General features: G+C 68.1%; 9 protein-coding genes across 9 annotated transcripts; 5 read left to right on the plus strand and 4 right to left on the minus strand.

Moving 5' to 3' along the window:
- Positions 1-604: 604 nt before the first annotated feature.
- V1510DRAFT_361344 (uncharacterized protein) lies at positions 605-3,559 on the plus strand (the record flags this gene model as incomplete). Its single annotated transcript, XM_066931060.1, has 3 exons — positions 605-2,745; positions 2,908-3,130; positions 3,302-3,559. 3 exons carry the CDS (start codon positions 605-607, stop codon positions 3,557-3,559), a joined length of 2,622 nt encoding a protein of 873 aa, XP_066790709.1.
- A 48-nt stretch (positions 3,560-3,607) lies between these two features.
- Positions 3,608-4,382, minus strand: V1510DRAFT_412037 (uncharacterized protein). The gene is made up of 2 exons (XM_066933003.1): positions 4,079-4,382; positions 3,608-3,933 (listed from the first exon to the last, which is right to left on the minus strand). The coding sequence occupies exons 1-2, from the start codon at positions 4,231-4,233 to the stop codon at positions 3,660-3,662; spliced, it is 429 nt and encodes a 142-aa protein (XP_066790710.1). The 5' UTR covers positions 4,234-4,382; the 3' UTR covers positions 3,608-3,659.
- A 1,140-nt stretch (positions 4,383-5,522) lies between these two features.
- V1510DRAFT_390331 (3-ketoacyl-CoA synthase/SUR4/fatty acid elongase) lies at positions 5,523-7,139 on the plus strand. The gene is made up of 5 exons (XM_066931749.1): positions 5,523-5,599; positions 5,648-6,102; positions 6,296-6,316; positions 6,390-6,512; positions 6,544-7,139. The coding sequence occupies exons 2-5, from the start codon at positions 5,656-5,658 to the stop codon at positions 7,036-7,038; spliced, it is 1,086 nt and encodes a 361-aa protein (XP_066790711.1). The 5' UTR covers positions 5,523-5,599; positions 5,648-5,655; the 3' UTR covers positions 7,039-7,139.
- A 311-nt stretch (positions 7,140-7,450) lies between these two features.
- On the plus strand, positions 7,451-13,602 carry V1510DRAFT_290980 (uncharacterized protein). Its single transcript, XM_066930667.1, has 2 exons — positions 7,451-7,593; positions 7,756-13,602. Exon 2 carries the CDS (start codon positions 7,777-7,779, stop codon positions 13,537-13,539), a length of 5,763 nt encoding a protein of 1,920 aa, XP_066790712.1. The 5' UTR covers positions 7,451-7,593; positions 7,756-7,776; the 3' UTR covers positions 13,540-13,602.
- On the minus strand, positions 13,603-14,842 carry V1510DRAFT_290981 (Deoxyhypusine synthase). Its single transcript, XM_066930668.1, has one exon. The coding sequence runs from the start codon at positions 14,724-14,726 to the stop codon at positions 13,665-13,667; it is 1,062 nt and encodes a 353-aa protein (XP_066790713.1). The 5' UTR covers positions 14,727-14,842; the 3' UTR covers positions 13,603-13,664.
- Positions 14,843-15,541: 699 nt separating this feature from the next.
- V1510DRAFT_412046 (P-loop containing nucleoside triphosphate hydrolase protein) lies at positions 15,542-16,709 on the plus strand. The gene is made up of 2 exons (XM_066933004.1): positions 15,542-15,684; positions 15,716-16,709. Exons 1-2 carry the CDS (start codon positions 15,611-15,613, stop codon positions 16,668-16,670), a joined length of 1,029 nt encoding a protein of 342 aa, XP_066790714.1. The 5' UTR covers positions 15,542-15,610; the 3' UTR covers positions 16,671-16,709.
- V1510DRAFT_361312 (uncharacterized protein) lies at positions 16,684-17,757 on the minus strand (the record flags this gene model as incomplete). Its single annotated transcript, XM_066931056.1, has 1 exon — positions 16,684-17,757. One exon carries the CDS (start codon positions 17,755-17,757, stop codon positions 16,684-16,686), a length of 1,074 nt encoding a protein of 357 aa, XP_066790715.1.
- A 765-nt stretch (positions 17,758-18,522) lies between these two features.
- On the plus strand, positions 18,523-19,245 carry V1510DRAFT_428603 (PIG-P-domain-containing protein; the record flags this gene model as incomplete). The annotated part of the gene is made up of 2 exons (XM_066935273.1): positions 18,523-18,657; positions 18,688-19,245. The coding sequence occupies 2 exons, from the start codon at positions 18,523-18,525 to the stop codon at positions 19,243-19,245; spliced, it is 693 nt and encodes a 230-aa protein (XP_066790716.1).
- A 73-nt stretch (positions 19,246-19,318) lies between these two features.
- V1510DRAFT_428604 (Striatin) lies at positions 19,319-19,845 on the minus strand (the record flags this gene model as incomplete). Its single annotated transcript, XM_066935274.1, has 4 exons — positions 19,319-19,328; positions 19,366-19,670; positions 19,700-19,782; positions 19,812-19,845. 4 exons carry the CDS (start codon positions 19,843-19,845, stop codon positions 19,319-19,321), a joined length of 432 nt encoding a protein of 143 aa, XP_066790717.1.
- Between the last annotated feature and the right edge of the window lie 622 nt (positions 19,846-20,467).

The raw sequence follows: 20,467 nt of genomic DNA on the forward strand, positions 1-20,467 counted from the left end.
GGCCAGAGACCGCCAGCGAGCGCGACAAGGTACGTGCGCGAACACGCGTCCCCCAACTTATCCCCGGCGATGCTAATTGCCCAGTTTGAAGCACGCGCGCACTTCAATGGCCTCCGGACAAGACAGCGGTGCGGCCGGACCGGGCCCCGCAACGACGGCTATCGGGTCCACAGGCCTCGGCATCGTCGACGACCGATCGCGCGTGGTCGGGGTCGACCCTCGCGACGCGGATGCGCCGGCGGCGGTCCCGGAAGCCGCCGCGGCCGATGGCACGGTCGGATCACCGCTCGCGACCGAGCTGGCCGAGCCACCGCCGCCGCCGGCGACGGCGCCCGGCGACGCCGCAGACAACGCCAATGTCTCCACCGGGCCGACCGGCACGCCCGCGCTCCCCGGGCCGTCACCGAGCGAGTCGCCGGCGTCGGCAGCGTCGTACGAAGACGTCGTTTCGCCGCAGACGCCCGGCGGCGCGTTCCCCATGTCGCCCGGCGGCCTGCCCGGCGGCCCACTGGCTGACCTGCGACGGGCCTCGACCTCGTCCGGAGTCTCGTCAATCACGTCGATGCGCAACGAGATCACGGCGACCGGCATCTACACGTCTGGCATGGGCACGAACGCAATCGCCAACATTCTCAACTCGCCAGCCACGGCCGCGCAGTACACCAGGGTCCCAGGCACCCGCGAGATTGCGCCCGTGGCCCTGCCGAACCTGGACATCGTCCAACCGTCGGACTTCGCCGACTACATCAGCCAGGTGTCGGACGAGTACGGAAAGTACGTGCATCTGCGCAGCGTCGGCGAAGAAGACGACGACGACCGCACGCCGCAGCAGAAGCGACTGCCCCAGCGGGCTGACTCGCTGGCCACGTTCCCGCCGCCGGCGGCGCGCGTGACGCCGGCACCGTCGCTGCCGTCGCCGGCACAGACCGAGGCCGAGAATTCACTGTTGCGGTACATCCCAGGCCGGCGCGCTTCGCCGGCAGCCGAGGCCATGCACCGGCAGACGTCCGGCTCGTCGTCCGGTTCGTCGCGGCGGTCAGCGGTCAGCGAGCGGCGCACTCCGACGCCGGCGCCGGCGCCGGCGCTGCCGCCGCTGTCGACCGTACCCCAGGTCTACTTTGACCCCGGCTTCAAGCTGGAGAATCCGCGCGTTTTCGACGTCGTTTCCGAGCGCGCCGACCTCTCCTTCTCGTATCCGGCCACGGGCGAGTCCGAGCCGGGCAGCGCGCGCAAGCCGTTTGCGTCGAACGCGATGCTGCAGGAGAAACTGTCGTGGTATCTGGACACGGTGGAGCTGCACCTGATCGACGAGATCTCCAAAGCGTCGTCCTCGTTTTTCACGGCGCTCACGGACCTGCGCAACCTGCACACGGAAACCCGGGACGCAGTCGGTCGCATCAAGGGCCTGCGCGAGGACCTGCAGCGCGTGGACAAGGAGCAGGCCGAGGTCGGCCTGGAAATCGTGCGGCTCAGGCGGCGGCGAGACAATGTGCTCAAAGTCCGCCAAGGCGTCGTGCAGATGGAGACGGCCATGACCGAAATGAACAAGGCGGACGCGCTCTGGCGGCAGGGCGAGCTGGAGGCGTGTCTGGCGCAGCTGGGCGCCGTCGGCGACATTGTCGACGGCCGGTCGGCCGACGGCCACTCGTGGCCGTACCCGCTGCTGGACCTCAAGCTCGTGCCCGGCATGGCGGCCGTGACGGACCAGGCGGCCGCTCTGCGCACGCGCATCGGCAAGGACTTCCAGGGCCAGCTCGTGGGCCTACTGATCGGAGACCTCCGGCGGCACGTGCAGGCCGTGCCCAGCCACGAGACCCTCAGCCGGCTGACGCAGACGTTTGCAACGTCCAAGGCCAAGCTGACGGCCGGCGGCGGTCCAGCCACGGTGGCGACCAACACAGACTACGCCGTTGTCGCGGACGGGCTGCGCGTAGACGTCGAAGCGTGTTTCCGGCTGCTCGTGCGTTCCGGCAACATCAATGGCGCGATCCAGGGCTACCGGGACGCAGTCATGCGCGAGGTCAAGAACTTCATCAAGGCGCAGCTGCCGGCGACCATGGACGACGGCGCGAGCGTGTCGTCGACGGCCACCGGGCGGTCGAACCGCAGCACGTCGACGTCGACGTCCAACACGACGAGCACGGCGGAGAAATCGATCGCGCTCGCCAAGATGCTGCGGGCCATGAGTCCGCAGGAGTTCCAGACAATGGTCGTGGACATCTTCACATCGATCTCGGAGCTGCTGCGGCGGCTGTCGACGCAGCAGAAGCTGCTGCTGGACGTGACGTCCAAGATGGACGAGCTCGACGTCGTACTGGACATTTCGGACCTGATCCGCACGGCCACGGACGTAACCCAGGGCCGCATGGTGCGCGTGCTCAACGTGCGCAAGGACCAGAACACGACGATGGACATGAACTCGTTTCTGGCATACTACGGCATCAGCCGGATCTTCCTGGCCGAGTGCGAGGCCATCACAGGCCGGTTCGGGACCGAGCTCCAGGGCACCGTGTTCCGACAAGTCAAGCAGAGCGTGTTCCACTTCCATGAGGAGCGACTGCAGACGCAGATTGCCGCGATCGAGCACGACACGTGGAGCAAGCCGGCGACGCTGCCGGAAAGCCTGCAGATAACGCTGAACACGCTGCTGTCGTCAGCGACACGTGACCCGGACGAGTGGCGCAGGGCCGTGGACCTGCAGGCGGCGCCGGTGGAGGATGTGGCGCAGGGCCGACCGGGTGGCGGGTCGGGTGCGGGCTCGGCAAACGGGTCGGGTGCGGGCTCGGCGAACGGGTCGGGTGCAGGCTCGGCGAACGGGTCGGCCGCCGGGTCGGCCAATGGCTCCGCGGCCGGCTCGGCCGCTGGCTCGCGCTCGAGCTCCGGCTCGTCACGCGCGTCGCCCCCCAGCGCGTCACCCGCCCGCACGCCCGCTACCGACGCGCCGCGCACGCATCTCTCGATCGACCAGGACACATTTCGGCTGACGCCGTCGGGCGCGCTACTGCTCAAAAACGTCGAGCGCTACATGACGCTGATCGTCGTGCTCCCCCAGCTCAGCCTCGACGTCGTCGCGTACCTGCAGGAGTTCCTCCGGGTCATGAACGGCCGGGTTGCGCAGGTGACCAACGCGGTCGCGGCGTCGATCGCCCAGAACGGCGCCGCATCGGGCGGCAGCAGCGGCGCCGGCTCGCGCGCCGGCACGCCCGTCAACGGCGAGGGCGCCCACACCGGCGTCGGCGCCGGGCTGCTCAACAATTTCTCCAAGCGGTTTCCGGCCAATCTGCAGAAGCCGCCGCGGCAGGCGCAGGCCCAGAAGCAGCGCGAGCTGCAGCTGTCGGTCAATCGCGCGCGGCTCGACCTGGCCGGTCAGTTCCTGGCACTCGTGATCGCCGTGATTCCCTACGTGCGCGAGTGTGCGCGGCGCCACGCCGGCGCGGCAGCCGCGGACGGCGACGACGGCACCGCGCAGCCGTCGACCGCCGTCGCTGAGCTCGACAAGGTCCGGCGGCTGCTGCAGGAGCACCAGGTCAACGTGCTGCACGTCCTCGAGACACTCTAGCGGCGGCCGGCAAGTCTACGGCAAAGCATAAACTGTACATAGCACGCGTGGCAGGACAGGTTAATTTTCTTTATTCCAACAGGATATGAATTGTAGGCGCTTAGGGGAACAGCTCCTCCTTGAGCGGCACGCCGAGGGCTTCCCGGATGTCCTTGAGCTCTTCCAGGTAGGCCTGGTACTGCGACGGCTTGGGCACCTTGAGCTTGAGGGCCTCGAACACGCGGACGGCCGTGGCGAAGTCGTTCGTGCGGCGAGCGGCCTCGAGCGCCTTCTCGATCACCGACGGCGCGGGCACCAGGTCGTACGAGAAGCAGTTGGTCAGGATGCGCTGCACCTCGAACGAGTCGTAGGCGCCCTCGAACTCCTTCTCGAATCTGGACGTCAGCGCAGCTCCACGCCGGAAGCACCCGAAAACCGGCCGGGGGCGACGCCGGGAGCGCCCGCGGGCGCGCCCGCCGGCCCCGCCCCGCGCGTCCGCCGCCCGACGGCTCCGTCCGGCAATTGCGTCCGCCAACCTACCTGGCAGTGAACTCCTCAAAGGTCTCCTCGTGGTGGTCCGAGTACTTGCGGATGGCCTGGAACGCGCACACGGGCGCGACGGCGGCCGACCGCACCATCGGCCGGGCGACGGCAACACGGCCGGCCCGGACAAACGAAGATCGCAACAAAGACATGCTGATAGATGGTGGATGGGTTCGGTGGATAGAAGGATGGAAGAAAATTGGTGATACTTTTTTCTTTTTCGTTTTGCTCTGCGCCCTGACGCCGGCGAATCGGCTCAGCAGCAAAAAAAACACGGCTGGCGAATGGCAGGCGAGCAATTGGGGGAGGGTAACGCCCCGGGTAAGCGGCCGGGAGCTCTGTTCGGCGCACGTGACATCACGTGATGTTATCGTCGGCGTCCGCGCCGCAGTGGCTGGGGTGGCTGCGACGCGCTGGCGGGCCGTTGACGCGGGCAGCCTGCAGCTGCAGACCGCGCCGCGGCCGGACAGGCGAGTGTCTCGCAGCGGACCGCACGGCGCGAGCCTGCGCGCATCCACCGCGGAGGAACACCCGCTGCACCCGCGACGCGCGCCCGCACGCGATCTAGACGCCTCTCACGGGTGCGGCGTAGTGCCTGCCGTAGTCTCGGCACATTCTGTATCGGCGTCGACCGCCCAGGCACTAGCGGGCCGGCAAATTATTGGTGCGGCTCGATCGGGTTGCGGGCGAGGAGCCGGCCAGGTGTGCTGGCCAATGTTCCACGCAAATCTAGTGTGTCTAGCGTTCACACTATGACCGGCAGCGCGGTGCAGACACCGACAGCGGATACTCTGTGCGGCAGGTCCTGCAGGCCCGGCCAGGCGATCGAAATCGCTGGCCCGCGCGGGCCCGCCGGACCCGCCGGACCTGCCGGCGCGCGCGGGTGGCCGGCAGCCCTGGAAAACGCAAGCAGTCCTGATGGAATCCGCGACCGTGGATCGCGGCTGGGGTGGCCCGGGCTGGTGGAGCCAGGGCGCGTGCAGGTCAGCCGCCGTGCAGATGCACAGGCGACTCAGCGCCGCGCGTGGCCGTGCCCGCGGCGAACACGCCGCGCGGCGGACGCACGCCACACAACATCCACACAACAGGCCAAACCGGCTAGCGCGGCTGACGGCTCAAGCCGCCCAGCGCGAGCCGCGTGCAGGGCCCGTAGCGGAGATTGGCAGGCGGCGTGACAGCCGGGTAAACGGTTGCCACGGCAACGCGTGGGCGCGCGGCGGCCTGTCCGGCGGCGCCGGCGCGTGACGGCGGCCGGGTGTGATAGCCCTTTCGATGTTGGCTGGGACGCGCCGCGCGGGGCGGGCGGCCGCGCCAGCGGCGCCGGTGGTCGGGGCCGGCGTAGCGTCGTGCAGGCGGCGATGGCGCCCGTAAATGACGGGCACCTGTTTGGGCTCTTTGTTGTACTAGGCCTATCGAGAGTTTTTTTCACATATTTTAGCCCGTCCCTCTTGTCTCCTCTCTGTTATAATCCAGCCCTCTGCTGCGTCCCCGGTGGTTTCTGTCTGGTTAATTGTCTAGGTGAGCCGGGCGCGCGCGGTGCGCGAGACTGCGCTGTGCTGACCGCAGTTTTCGCAATGGCAGCTAAACTCGCGGGCGCGGACCTGCCCATCAATGACTACCTGCCGGCGTTTCTGCGCGTGACCGTGCCGTCAGTCGACCGGCCATTTGGCATCTACGTCTGGGACGTGTTTGCACATGTCTGCCGCACGGTGCTGCACTGGGACCCGGACACGTTTGTGTTTGTGCAGGGCCGGCTGCCGCTGTCGACGCTGACGCCGGTGGTGGTGACCATCACTCTGTACTACGTTGTCATCCTCGGCGGCCGCGAGCTCATGCGCCCGCTGACGCCGAAGAAGCTCAACCTGCTCTTTCAGCTGCACAACGTCGGGCTCACGTTCTTCTCTGGCCTGCTGCTGGTGCTGTTTGTCGAGCAGCTGCTGCCTATCATCTACCGCCACGGCCTGTTCTACGCCATCTGCCACGACGGCGCGTGGACGCAGCCGATTGTCGTGCTTTACTACGTAAGTACGCGCAGGCCGCGCGGCGCGGCCACCGACGGTGACCCGGCGCCCTGGAACGCGGGGCAAGCCGAGCCCCGCGTCCGGGCACGGCCCGCCAAGCAGCTGCCCCGCCCAGTGCGATGGGTCGCTGCGCCGCCGCGCTGGTGGCCGGCCCGCGGCCAAACGGCCCTCCCGACGCAGTGCTAACGACCAGCTCAACTACCTGACCAAATATGCATGTGAAATTTTTGCCCCGACCGATGCTGTTCGGGGCTGGCGCGCTGTCACGTGACGTACTAACCGTTCAGGTCGAGCTCCTCGACACGGTCTTCCTCGTCCTCAAGAAGAAGCCGTTGACGTTCCTGCACTGCTACCACCACGGCGCGACCGCCGCGCTGTGCTACAGCCAGCTGCTCGGACGGACCTCGGTCGTAAGTGCGTGCGCGGGCCCGCTGACCGCAGTCCTGGGTTGTTATCTGCCTGAACCTGCTTGTGCACGTGGTCATGTACTGGTACTACTTTCTGTCGTCGCGCGGCATCCGCGTGTGGTGGAAGGAGTGGGTCACCCGGCTCCAGATCAGCCAGTTCATCATCGACCTGGGCTTCGTCTACTTTGCGTCGTACAACTACTTTGTGTCGACGTACCGGCCGGCGATCCCGCACTACGGCCGCTGCGCGGGCGAGGAGTTCGCGGCCGTGTACGGCTGCGGTCTGCTGACGTCGTACCTGTTCCTCTTCATCGCGTTCTACATCAACGTTTACCACAAGCGCGGCAAGAAGGCCTCCGCTGCCAAGCGCGCGGCCAAGGCTGTCTTCAACGCCAAGCCGCTCAAGGACACGGTCGTCGGCGACCTCAGCGACTCGAGTGGCAACGAGAAGCCCAAGAAGTACAACACCCGCTCGCGCGCGGCCGCCACCGGCGTGGCTACGCCCAAGACCCGCTCCCGCAAGGCCTAGTTGCGCGGGCAGCACCGGACACTCGCCGGCCGGCGCTGCCGGCCGCAGCTCAAAATACCTTAGAAGAATGCTGTACAATAAAGATATCGCTCGTGAGCTCAGATCCGTTGCCGCGGCAACGCACCGCTGCGCTGGTCCGGCGTGTTCCGCATCGGTCTTGGCCGTCTGTGCGTCGCCGCGCTGCCCGCCGCACTTACCGCGTACGTGCAGGGCGCGCTGCACTCCTGCGTGCGCCTGCACCCCGTTGTTTGGTGCGCGCTAGCCGGGAGCGGCGGTTATATTTACCCGGCCGCATCTATGCTTACCCGGCCAGCGGCTTGTCTTACCCTGCTCGATAGTTACCCGGGTCAAATTTCTCGCACCTGCGCAGTTTTTCGCATATTTGCCGTGGATCTCATCATCCATGTTTGATAGAAATTCTTCTGCCTCCAGCAGCAAACGACCCCAGCACGCCAGCGCACGCACCAGGGCCGCTGAGGACTCCAAACACGCACATCGACTAGCACGGCCCCCCAGAGTGACCCTGTCGAGAGAGAATTGCCGGCGCAGAGGAATGTAAGTAGCGAGAACAAGCCGATGGCGCTTCGAACAGCGGCGGCTGGCGAGCGGGCACGCTGCCGGCGGATGGCCCGCCTAGCTGTCCGCCACCGTCGCTCGTCTACTCAGCGGCCGCCGCTGCCGTGCACCCGCTGCCAGGAGAGCACTGCTGATGAACAGGTGCCCGCAGCGCTGAGCACAATGCCTCCCTCGCCGTCCAGAAGATCGTCGGCAACGCCGCCGGCGCAGTCTTCTTCGGCACCGCAGGCACAGTCGCGCCAGTCGTCGATCGGCTCAACGTCGTCCCACCACAGCCAGGGCGGCGCTGCGGCCGGGTCCGTCCGACACCCCGCAGAGGCGCCAGCTGGCCCTCGCGGCGGTCTGGCCACGTACGCGGCCGGGTCGGGCGGCAGCTGGTCGCGACCGCACCCGCCGACAGCCAGCCGATCGCATACGGCTGCAGCCGGCTGGGAAAAGCGCCGAGACCACGACGACTGGGACCGCGACCGCGAGACGGCTTCGCCGTTCCGCGGCGACCGCGAGCGGCCAGGCGAGTACCGGTACACAGAGCGCTGGGATCGCGACCGCGACCGCGACAGAGACCGTGACCGCGACCGAGACCGAGACCGCGACCGCGACCGCTACCGCGACCGCGACCGCGACCGCGAATACCGCCGTCCGAGTTGGGAACGAACCGACCGGGCCGACCGCGACCGCGATTACTACGACCGCGACCGTGACCACCGTGACCGCGACTACTACGACCGCGACCGTGACTACTACGACCGAGACCGGGAACGCGACCGCGACCGCGACCGCGACTACTATGATCGTGACCGAGACCGAGACCGCGACCGAGATCGAGACCGCGACCGCGACCGCAGTTACTGGGCCGACCGCGACCGCGACCGCGACTGGGACTACAGCCGCGATTACGACCGCCCGTACGACCGCGACCGGCGGTACCGCGACTGGGACCGTGACCGTGAGCGCGATCGTGATCGCGAGCGTGATCGCGACAAGGACCATGACCGCGACCGCGACAGCCGGCACCGCTCCGATACTAAGGAGCGCGAACTACGTGAGCGGGACCGCGACCGCGACCGTGACCGCGACCGTGTGTCGTCCCGATACGTTCCTGACAAAGAGCGCTCGAACTCGACTGACTACCGCGAGTGGTCCACCGACCGCGACAGACGGGTGTCGTCAGCATCACACACGCATGCCACCGCACGCAACTCGCCGCGCGACGGATCTCATCCTCTGCATCATGAGACGTCTCGGTCGGCCGACAGCAAACCCGAGGAGCGGGGCCAGACTGCATCGCGGGTGTCCTCGCCGCACCCAGACGTTCGTCCGAAGGACGAGCCGAAAGAGGGTCACGTGGAGACATCGCTACCGGCGGAACCGTCGGGAGCCAAGAGCGCGGTCGAGCCGGCGTCGGCGGCCGCTGCCCTGAGCACAGAGCCGCAGATAGCCGAGACCAAGCCGGTGACGGTACAAGTTTCGGTCCCAAATGCGGACTCTGAGTCTGCAGAGACAGTCGTCCTGCCGACGATCGAATCTGTGGCCAAGCCCGCGTCCGAGTCGGTCCCTGTGCCAGCCCCGATCGTGGCGAGCGTTCCGGAGTCCTCGCCAACTACGGAAGCGACGGCGTCCGAGGCAGTGACGACGGACGGCGCCTCTGAGACCGTGCGATCGCCTGGTACGGCTCCAGCGCAGTCCGTCCCGTCTTCGGCAGCCGCTGTGGTCCCCGAGTCCACCGCGGCTGCCACCGCCGAGCCGCAGCTCACTCTGGAGGCTTCCCTGGCGTCCCCCAAGGTGGCTGAGCAGGTAGTCGCGGCTGCGGACTTGCCCACGGATGCATCCGAGGCGATCGCATCCGCCCCCCTGGAACCGGAACCAGCGTCCGAACCTGCTCGCGTGGCCGAACAAGCCGAACAGACCGGCGTCCGCCCGGTCGCTGCCGCGCCGGCCGTCGCTCCGGCAGCGGAGCCAGCGGCGGTGGACGTCCCCCCCGCGGAGGCTGGCGAGCCCCTGAGCGGCCAAGCATCGGCCGTCGCCGAGCCGATGGACACAGATACGCCAGCGGACTCGCCCAAGGCGTCACCCGTGCTCGAGCCCAGCGAGTCCGAACCCATGGACGTGGACACGTCGGTCGCGTCTGAAACGCAACGCGTTGACGATCCGGCCGAGACCAAGGAAGAAAGAACTTTGGCGGGCGCGGTGGCGGAACCTTCCCCCTCGGAGTCCAGGACAGTGGAACCAGCCCCTGTTCTGGCGGCGGCAGCCGCTCTGGCCCCCGCCGCCGTTGTTCCGGCCGCGGCAGCCACGACGCATGAATACCGCGACGTGCCCATGAAGGACGCAGACGACGAGGACGAGGATGGTCTTAACGCCGCAGACGTGACTTCCCAGATGCGAGACCTAGACGCCCAGATTGAAACGGTGGAGGCCAAGCTGCGCAAGGTGCAGGCGGCCAAGGAGGAGCAGTACGCGCTGATGGCGCGACCGATCGCCACGCCGCCGCCCTCGCCCTCGCCGCCTCCGGCGGCGCCCGCGCTGACGGCGGAGGCCACGACGCTGCTCAAGAAGCGGCCGGAGCTGGGCGCGCCGGCGGAAGTGGTCGTCAAGGACGAGGAGCAGGTCAAGGAGGACGCGCGCGCGGCGCAGGCCAAGCTTCCCGAGAAGATCCTGCGGACCAACTACCTGCGGGCGACGGGCGACTCGGCGGCGTGGCGCGCGCGCAAGTACGTGCCCGAGAAGCCGATCAAGACCATGGGCGCGTACCCGTTCTACCGGGCCAACATCGACAAGCACAACCGGGTGATGAAGCCGCTGATCCTGAACCACCTCAAGAAGCACAAGCGCGAGGTGTACGAGCGGGGCCTAGCGCTGCAGCGGCAGTACAAGGAGCTGCACACGGCGTGGGTCGACAAGTGCAAACTGCTCGACAAGGAGTTCGACGCGCAGGACGCTGCAGCGTCCAAGGACGACGGCGACGGGCACGCGCGAGGCGCGTCCGACGACGGCACGCTCTTTACCCGGCGCAGCGGCCGCTCCGGCGGCCACAACGCCGACTCGGTTCGCAGCGAGGCCGAGTTCATGGAGGTCCTGGCCACGCTCGAGTGGGAGGACTCCCGCGACCCGAAGAACCGGGCCAAGCTGACGTCGGCCAAGATCCCGGATATGATCATCGACCCGGTCGAACGCGCGGCGCTGTTTGTGGACACAAACAACATCGTCGTCGACAAGTCGATTCCGTTCCGACGGCTGTCTACGGACGGTGTCGATGTCTTCAACGTCGACGAGCACAAGCTGTTCTGCGAGGGCTACAAGCTGTACCCGAAGCAGTTTGGCATGATCGCCAAGCACATGGAGTACGCGCGCTCGAGCGAGGAGTGCGTGCTGCACTATTACCGCACCAAGAAGACCGTCGACTACAAGGCGATGGCGTTTTCGCGGTCGCGGCGCAACACGGGCTCGCGCAAGGGCCGCAAGAAGGCTCGCACGACGACGACACGCAAGAAGGAGACCGCGCTGATTGTGCCGAGCGCCGAGGCCGACGATGACGACGTTGCGACGGACGACGCGGCTGCGGACAAGCCCACCGAGGAGGCCGCTTCGCTGCTCGAGCTGGGCGCGTCGGGCCGGCCGCGCAGGGCGGCCGCGCCGACGTTTGGTACCGCGGAGGACGAGGCAGTCGTCGAGCAAGCCAAGAAGAAGCCCAAGACTGGCGCCAAGCGCAGCAAGGGCAAGTCCGCGTCCGGTACGCCGGCGGACACGCCACCGCAGTTTGCGCTCGAGCCGGAGCCGGTGCCGATAGCCAAGGCAGAACCGATGCCGGTGCCTATGCCGTCGGCTGTGCCATCGATCGTGCCATCGGTCGTGCCATCGGCCATACCATCGGCCATGCCATCGGCCATGCCATCGACCATGCCACCGGCCATGCCAGTGGTCGTGCCGGCGGCAGCACCGGCGGCGGAACCAGACCTGGTGCCCGGTCCTGGCGTCGACCTCAAGGACCGCGAGGTCGACGCAATCTCGGCCCTGGCAGGTCTCTTTGGCGGCGCGCCGCCCGAACACGACAGCGCGTCGCCTCTGCCGCGCGCAGCGGCGCTGCCGCTGGCCGAGCCTGAGCAGGTGCCTGTTCCGCTCCTCCGCAGCAACTCGGACGTCGACATGACCGACTCGTCGCCGCTCGAGTACCTCTCGGCGGCGGCGGCCAACCCGACGCTCGCGCCCGAGGCTGATAAGGATCTACCCGGGTCTGCGCGGAAGCACAACCTGATCTCGTCTTACTGGAGCGTACACGAGATGGACCTTTTCCCGAAGCTGCTGGCATCGTACGGCAGCCAGTGGGACGAGGTCTCGAAGCACCTCAAGGCCAAGTCGACAACGATGGTCAAGAACTACTACACGCGCAACGCGGCCAAGTTCGGCTGGGACCGTGTCGTCGACGAGGCCGACCGCAACATCTCGGCCGGTCAGACGACACCGGCGCCGCCAGCGGCTGCCGGTAGCAAGAAGCGTTTCGAGGCCGCTCCGACGAAGTACAAGACCGAGGAGGAGGAACGCTACGAGATGGAGCAGGAGCAGAATCGGTACTACCAGCAGCAGCAGCTACACATTCAGCAGCAGCAAATGCAGCAGCAGCAGCAGATGGCGCAGGCGCAGTACCAGCAGATGCAGATGCAGCAGAAGCAGATGATGGCGATGCAGAAACAGCAACAGCAGGCGCAGCAGGCGCAGGCGCAGGCGCAAGCCCAGGCTCAAGCCCAGGCCCAGGCTCAAGCTCAGGCTCAGGCTCAGGCTCAGGCTCAGGCGCAGGCGCAGGCGCAGGCTCAGGCTCAGGCTCAAGCGCAAGCGCAAGCTCAGGCCCATGCCCACTCCCACGCCCACGCCACCAAGAAGAAGCCCAAGACGCCGGCGCTGCTGCCGCAGCCGACGTCGCAGCCGCCAGGTCCGGCCCAAATGGCCGCGCCTACGCCGCAGCTACCGCCACTGCAGCACGAAAGCTCGCGTGGCCCCCGACTGGGCTTCTTTATGGAGGACGCGGCCTCGCGATCGCGGTCGATCCTGCCGCCACCGGAAGTGCCATCGACGCCCAAGAACGGTGGCCGCGGCCCGGCGTTGTCGTCGCCGACGACGCCGTACCAGAAACCGGTGTTGCAGCCGAAGGCACCGGCGCGGACGTCGAGCATCCTGAACCTGCTCAACAACGACGACGACCCGGCGCCGCCCAAGGCGTACACGCCGCCGGCGCCGCGGGCGTCGGTGCACGTGCCTGCGCCGCAGCCGACGCCGCCGCCGGCGTTGCCGCGCCACAACTCGCATAGTATGCCGCAGCACGTGCTACCGCACTCGCAGCACCAGCACCAGCAGCACCAGCCTCAGCATCAGTCTCAACACCAGCCTCAGCATCAGCCGCAGCACCAGCCGCAGCACCAGCCGCAACACCAGCCGCAGCACCAGCCGCAGCACCAGCCGCAGCATCAGCCGCAGCACCACCGCCCCATGGACTGGGCGCCTCCAATGGACGTCCACCGGCCGCTGTCAACAACGTCGCCGGCCCCCCGGCACCCGTCGCCGCACTACGTCGACCGGCCGCCGGCCCCGGTGTCGCCGCAGCAGTACTACAGCAACGTGGCGTCGTCGCCGGTCCCCGGCGTCGCGCATGTCTACGCGGCGCCGCGGCCGGTCCCGGCCCATCTCCCCGGCCATCTCAGCCAGCCCGCGTACCCCCCCTACGCCAGTGGCGACTACTACTACCCGCACGGCCACGCGCCCGCACCGAGCCACGCGCCGCCAATGCTCCGCGGGCAGTACGAGCACGGCCGCAGCGAGCTCCGCGACGAGCCGCCCCAGCCGGTGCTGCCTCGTCTGAGCTCGCTCATGGGCAGTGATATGTTCAACCTGCCGCGGACATTCAGCAGCCGCGAGAGCAACGAGCGCGGCGTGTAGCATCTGTACGACTAGTGTAAGATTTTGTTTGGTTATGTCGCTCCTCATGTACGTTGTATTTTGCCGGTGTTATAGAAGCAAGCAGGTTTGGGTGTATATTTAGTTGTAATGGACGCCTTTGGGCACTAGGCCGCGAACGTGGCCGCGACAATCATGGGGAATACCACCGTAGCCTCGGCGTAGACCTTGACGCTCTTGGCGTCGGACTTGATCTTGCCCCAGGACACGGCCTCGTCCGGGCGGGCGCCGGCGTCGCTGCCGTCGAACTCCTGTGCGGTGTTGATGTAGACGGCGTAGTCGGCGCCGTTGCGCATCAGGCACGCGTTGGCGATGTGGTGCTTGATCAGGCCGCCGCCGAGGATGATCATGCCGGCGCGCTGGGCGGCCATCGACATGGAGTTGATCCGGCGGATGTCGCCCACGATGTCGATCTTGAGCTGCAGCGGCGACGCCTTGAACGTGTGGAAAAAGAGCATGTCGCCGATCGAGCCGTCGGTGAGCGCCGGGCAATACACCGGGATGTCGTTCTTCCACGCCCAGTACAGCACCGAGTCCTCGTTGCCGATCTCCTTGCCGAGCCGCGCGATGACCTTGGACGGCGTCCACACGAGCTCGGCGTCGGCCTCCTGCTCGGCCAGCATCGTGTCGAAGATCGGCACGATCCACTCCTCGAACCGGCAGTAGTTGTCGTTCGGCACCAGCAGGTTGCCGATCCGGTTCATGCCCTGCTCGCGCAGCTTGGCGCCGCCCAGCGCGAAGTCCCCGAGATATGTCGGCGCCAGACACTTGATCAGGTCCTCCTCGACGCCGCCCGCCGTCGTCACGATCGCCGAGACGTGCTTGTGCTGCACGAGGTACTTGAGCGTGCTCCGCAGCCCGGACGAGATCAGGTTGGACGTGTAGCCCAGGAACACCGTCGTGCGCACCTCCTCCTCGGTCTCGTTACCCTCGTCGTCCTTGGCCTTGCCGCGCCACGCCCGCATCTCGTCGATGATCTCGCACGCCGTGCCGACCGCCGTGGCCTGGAAGCCCATGTTGCGCATGCCCTGCACCAGACTCTTCACCGAGATGTCTTTGCTCGCGTTGAAGTCAATTCCCGAGACCTCCACCGCCGACTCGGGCACCGGCTCGGACGCCTTGAGCACCGCGTCCGAGGCCAGCGACGGCAGCGCGCTGTTTCCTGACATTTCGTTCTGGTCTTTGTGAAAAAAAATTCCTCAATTCGTTGGGACTTGTCTGCGGGCAAGGGCTCAGCCACAGCGCCACCACAGCCACAACGCGTGTTCGGCAGCGGCTCTGCGGCCGTCGCGCACGCTGCTTGTCGCGACGGAGTGCCGTCAGAGCCCGCAACAGCCTGCGGAAGTGAGTCATATAGCGTTCTGCGCGGTCCCGAGCGGTGACGCATGTGACCTGGGTTTATGCAACAAACATGCACGAACATGCAGCAAACATGCAAAGGCATGCAACAAACATGCGCAGACATGCAGCATACACCAAACGTGAGCGCAACAAAAATTGCAGCACCTGCGATTCCAGCGTGGTCTCCCACCGCAGTACTAAGCAGGCCCACTGAAGGTTAACTGGTGTTGATCGGACGGGGAACTGTGCTTTCTTCAGGGTATGGCCGCAACTGTAAGACACACGCGTGCTAGAGTACACCTACCGCAGTCTACAGCTGTGTTCCTTTGTAAGTGGCCGCCGCGCCTGTCTCTATGAGACCCCCGTAGCAGAACTGGATATGCCGCGGCGTCTAGGCTACAAGTCTAAAAGACACTTGCTGGTGCCCCAAGAGCAGGCGCTCTGGGCAGAGCTGCCGCGGCGAGTCCGGCACGACGCCCTACGGAGCAAAAAATTGCAGCACTCACGATTCCAGCGTGGTCTCCCACCGCAGTACTAAGTGAGCCCACTGAAGCTTAACTGGTGTTGATCGGACGGGGAACTGTGTGATCTTCAGGGTATGGCCGCAACTGAAAATGACGCGCGCAGCGGGACCAAGTGCGGTTCGCGCCGCATGTCGTGCGGCGTGTCGACCACCACTTCACGCTAGGCAACGCGCCCTCCACGACACACAATGGACGCCATGGACATCGAGCCCCAGGCCGGCAAAGGCAAGGCCGCCGGCGACGACAAGGACATCTTGCCCTGGTAGGACGCGATGCGGGCGCGCTGACGGCAGGGTCGAAAAGTACCGGCCCACCACGCTGGACGACGTCGCCGGCCACGAGGGCATCATTGCGACGATCCGCAAATTCATCAGCTCGAATCGGCTGCCGCATCTGCTGTTCTATGGCCCGCCCGGCACCGGCAAGACGTCAACCATTCTGGCGGTGGCCCGGGAGCTGTACGGGACCAACTACCGCAACATGGTGCTGGAGCTGAACGCGTCTGACGACCGCGGCATCGACGTGGTACGCGACCAGATCAAGACGTTCGCGTCGACCCGGCAGATGTTCATGGACGGGTTCAAGCTAGTCGTGCTGGACGAGGCGGACGCGATGACAAACGCGGCGCAGAACGCGCTCCGCCGGATCATGGAGCGGTACACGACTCACACGCGGTTCTGCATCCTGGCCAACTACACGCACAAGCTGACGCCCGCGATCTTGTCGCGGTGCACGCGGTTCCGGTTCTCGCCCATCGCGACCGAGGCGATCCGCGGCCGCGTGGACCACGTCATCGAGGCAGAGGGCGTGCGCATCTCGCGGCCGGCGCTGGACGCGCTGCTGGACCTGGCCAAGGGCGACATGCGGCGCGCGCTCAACGTGCTGCAGGCGTGCCACACGGCCGCGCCCGACGGCACCGAGATCTCGGACCGCGACGTGTTTGAGTGCGTCGGCAACCCGGACCCGGCCGATATCAAGACGCTGCTGGACTCGATCATGACCGACGAATGGGGCACGGCCGTGCGCACCGTCAGCCGCATCAAGCAGGGCAAGGGTCTCGCGCTGGCCGACATCCTCGCCAGCCTGGCCGAGGAGATCGAGCGCATCGAGGTCCGCCCGGCGACGCGCATCGCATGGCTCGATGGCCTGGCCGACGTCGAGTACCGGCTCGGCTCGGGCGGCAGCGAGGTCCTGCAGACGAGCGCCATGATCAGCGTCATCAAGAGCGGGCTCGAGCTCGAGGGCTAGCAGAATGTATGCACTACATGACAACACACTTGTCCTTGTCGCGGCGGGCGCGGCCGGCCGACGCGGGCCGCGCCGGATCGGCTGGCCGCGCCTTGCGCGCGCGCGCGGCCGCTGGCGCCGGCGCCGGCCTCGCCGCGGGCCGTGCCGCGGGCTGCGCGCGCCGCGCCTCGGCGTTGCGCTCGTACCGGCGCTGCTGCTCGAGCGCCAGCCGCTCGTCCTCGCGCATCTGCATCTGCACGGCCAGCGCGTAGTCGTCGCTGGCCGCGGACGGCGGCGGCGGGCGCTTGTCGTCGAGGGCGGCGATGCCGACTGGCACAAACGCGCCGCTGAAGAACTCGGACCGCGAGCCGGACACGTCGCTGAGCGACTCCCAGACGGCATGCTTGTGCGTCAGGAAGCCGGCGTCGGTCACGAGCATGAAGAGCTGGCCCGAGTCGGGGTGCTTGTAGATGGTCGAGAAGTGGTCGTTGCGGAAGAGCACGGCCAGACCGCCGGGCGAGAGCAGGTCGGCCAGGAAGGTGAGCCCGGCGGGCGTGAGCTGCGTGGCCGTCGACGCCAGAAAGTGCGAGATGATGCCGGCGCGCTCGATGACGCGGAGCTCGTCCGCGGGCAGGCCGAGCGGCGCGGCGGCCTTGGCGCTGAGCTCCTGGGCCTCGACAAGCACGCTCTGGGCGCCCTCGTACGACTCCGCGGCCATGACGGCCGCGTGCACGTACTTGTCGTCGGGGTCCGACAGCCAGCCGTGGACGATGTCGACCGAGAAGACCCGGAAGAGCGCGAGCTCGGACGATTCCTCGAAGATGCCGTCGAACCGCGGATTGATGTTGAGCCCGGTGTGTAGGCTGGGCAGGAGCGAGAGGACGCGCTCGACGTCGTCCGTGGCGCCGCTGGTCGCGAGGACCATGTCGGCGAGCTGCTCGAGCAGGCGGTCGGACGAGATCTCGCTGCGGTCGGTGAGTGCGCGAACGAGCGGCGGGTCGGCGCCGGGCGGCGCCGAGAGCACGAGCGTGTTGACGAGCGCGACCAGCGGACAGGGGCCGTTCTCGTTCTGCATGATAATCGGCGAGGACCGCTGCTGGTCGTACATGTCTGTCCAGACAACGGTCTTGATCTTGAACGGGGCGGCCGGGACCGGGGCCGGGGCCGGGGCCGGGGTCGGAGCCGCGGCCACGACCGGAGAAGGAGTGGCCGCCAGGGCCGCCGGGGAAACGGAAGTCGGAGTGGGTGCCATGGAGAGGGCTGCAACGGCGGCCGGGACCGGATCAGCCGCGGGCTCGGCGGCAGCGGCCTCGGCGAGGGCGGCGAGGCCGGAGGCGGCGGGCGTCTGAGCCGCGTCACCCGCATGAGCCGCGTCACCCGCATGCGCCGCATGAGCCGCATCACCCGCGGGCACCGCCGCGTGCGGCGCAGTGCGGGGCGCAGCCAGCTCCTGCGCCGCACGAGCCGCACGGTCGCCCGCTGCCGCCGTCGTGCCGTCCGCCGCCGTCGTCGTCGTTGCCGCACCGTCCACGCCATCCGCGCCATCCATGTCTGCCGCCGTCGCCGTCGCCGCCGCTACCGCCGCCGTCGCTGCCATTGGCGTTGTTCCCTCGTCCTTGTCTGCGGCCGCTCCCGCTGCGGGCGCCGCCGCGTCTGCCGCCGGCGGCTCGCCCAGCGCCAGCAGCGCCATGGCGGCCTCCACGCGGGCCGTGCCGCCGTCGCTGACCGGGCGCGTCTGCTCGGGCCGGGCGTCTGGGGAGTCCATTGCGGACGATCCTGCGCGGCCACGCAGGATAGGCAGTGCAGCACGTGATAGTGCACGTGACGCCCGAGCGCCATCACGTGGGCCCGCAACCGCACCGGGCCCGCAACCATGGACAAGCCCCGGAGCCGGTCGTCGGAGTCGCTCAAGCGGCGGCCGCGCGCGACGTCGTCGTGCACGGATCTCGAGGCGCTCAACAACAACCTGATGCGCTTCGAGCCGCCGTTCTACAACCACCCGCCGACGGTAAGTCGCTGGCGGGCGCGCTGACCGCAGCCGCTCCCGATCTCGAATTCGTTCTCGTCGCTGTTCACGTCCGGGCGCCGGTCGCCGTGGACGGGCGCCAGCACGCCGACCGGGTCCGCGTACGGGTTCCAGTCCGCGAGCGAGACCGACACAGACATCCCCAAGGGCGACCAGCTGGCCAAGGCCTCGGACGTGACCGTCGGCGGCGACGCGGTGCCGCCCGCGCGCGAGTACTTTGGCTTTGCGCTGTACGTCTCGGCCACGTTCGCGTTCCTCGTGTACGTCATGTGGGCGCTGCTGCCGGCGTGGGCGCTGCACGCCGCGCACATCTACTACTATCCGTCGCGGTGGTGGGCGCTGGCCGTGCCGTCGCTGCTGGTGATGGCCGTCGTGTACACGTACGTGGCGCTGGCAAGCTACAACGTCGAGGTGCTCACGCCCGGGCTCGACCGGCCGCAGACGGTGGTCGACCAGTTCGCCGTGGTCACGCGCGACCCGGCGCTGCTCTGGCGCTCGTCCGACGGCGTCTGGGACCTTCCGCTCGAGCATGTCGACCGCGTCCTGTACGGCGACGAATCTATTAGCTAAGGCTCCTGCACTACCACGCCCTCGCCGGGGCCGTCCTCGTAGTCCCACGCGTCGGCGTCGACCGCGCACGTCGTCACAACGGGCTCGCGCGCGTCGCGGCGCGGGCCGCGCGCCGGCGACGCCGCCGCGCGCCGCGCGCCGCTCTCGTCGCCGACCGCGCCCAGCCCGCGCGACGCCGCCAGCAGGTACGACACCTCCTGCAGGCACTTGTCCATGTACTGCCGCGAGCGCGCGCGCGCCTGCTCGATCTCGGACGCGGCCGCCGCCGCCGGCGCCGGCGCCGCGCGCGGGGGCTCCTCCTCGCCGGTGCTGGCCACCCCGCGCTCCTCCTCGAGCGCGCGCTCGAGCATGCGCACCCGCCGCGCGAGCGACTCCATCAGCATCTCGTTGCCCCGCCGCTCGCCCTCGAGCTTGGCGATCCGCGTCTGCGTCAGCACGCCCGCGCGGGCCCTACCTTCATCTCCGCGCGCTCGATCTCCCACTGCATCCGGTCGCGCTCGTTCTTCTGCCACTCGGACTGCAGGAAGCGCATCACGCCTGCGTCAGCGCGCCCGCGCGCTACGTACCCTGGAGCGAGTACTCGCCCGCCATGGAAGCCATGGGGGGTGCGGCCGCGCGGGCCCGGGTAATATGTGTAAAGCCGGGTAAGCGCCGCACCGCGTGCGGCGCGTGCCTGGCGCACGCGCACGGCTCCGCGAGACGGGGCATCGAGCCGCACGCTCTGCGGCTGAAGCACTGCGCCACTGCGGACGCTGTGGACGGTGGGCGCCGCGCGACTGGCCGAGCCGGGCTGAGCCCGAGCCGCACTGGCGCTCGTGCGAGCCGCACTGGCGCACTCGTGCGAGCCGCACTGACGTAGGTCGCGCGACACGCGCTGCCTGCACGGCAGCAGCCGCAGTGTGCGCCGCGCACTCGCGGCTGGCGGGCGTCTGTCAGGGCCCAAGCCACAGCTGGCTCGAGCGGCGGCCCGCGACACCACCGAGGCGGAGCCGCCGCCGAGGCTCGTGGCACAGACAGCCGTGACTGCTGTGGCTGTGCTCCGCGCCGCACAGAGTGCGGCGCGGCGCACGAGACCGCACCGCGTCCGCGGGGCTGGCAGCCAGCGCTGTGGCACGTGACCAGTGGCCATCTGGCTTCTTATCGCACTAGCGTGCACCGCCACCGGTGGGGCGTGTCGGCATTCGCCGCAGGGTCCTGGACCCCGGCGGCTCGCGGCCACCGC

Source organism: Dipodascopsis tothii, assembly GCF_038497935.1.
Source record: "Dipodascopsis tothii strain CBS 759.85 unplaced genomic scaffold V1510scaffold_5, whole genome shotgun sequence".
Lineage (NCBI taxonomy): Eukaryota > Fungi > Ascomycota > Lipomycetes > Lipomycetales > Lipomycetaceae > Neoaidaea > Neoaidaea tothii.

Bases quoted from the DNA above. Each gene is read 5' to 3' on its own strand.
- V1510DRAFT_390331 (XM_066931749.1), top strand. From the start codon at position 5,656: ATGGCAGCTAAACTCGCGGGCGCGGACCTGCCCATCAATGACTACCTG. The intron at 6,103-6,295 runs GTAAGTACGCGC...GCTAACGACCAG, and splicing joins CGATTGTCGTGCTTTACTAC to CTCAACTACCTGACCAAATA. The intron at 6,513-6,543 runs GTAAGTGCGTGC...CGCTGACCGCAG, and splicing joins TGCTCGGACGGACCTCGGTC to TCCTGGGTTGTTATCTGCCT.
- V1510DRAFT_412037 (XM_066933003.1), bottom strand. From the start codon at position 4,233: ATGTCTTTGTTGCGATCTTCGTTTGTCCGGGCCGGCCGTGTTGCCGTC. The intron at 3,934-4,078 runs GTAGGTTGGCGG...GCTGACGTCCAG, and splicing joins TTTGAGGAGTTCACTGCCAG to ATTCGAGAAGGAGTTCGAGG.
- V1510DRAFT_290981 (XM_066930668.1), bottom strand. From the start codon at position 14,726: ATGTCAGGAAACAGCGCGCTGCCGTCGCTGGCCTCGGACGCGGTGCTC.
- V1510DRAFT_290980 (XM_066930667.1), top strand. From the start codon at position 7,777: ATGCCTCCCTCGCCGTCCAGAAGATCGTCGGCAACGCCGCCGGCGCAG.
- V1510DRAFT_412046 (XM_066933004.1), top strand. From the start codon at position 15,611: ATGGACGCCATGGACATCGAGCCCCAGGCCGGCAAAGGCAAGGCCGCC. The intron at 15,685-15,715 runs GTAGGACGCGAT...CGCTGACGGCAG, and splicing joins GACAAGGACATCTTGCCCTG to GGTCGAAAAGTACCGGCCCA.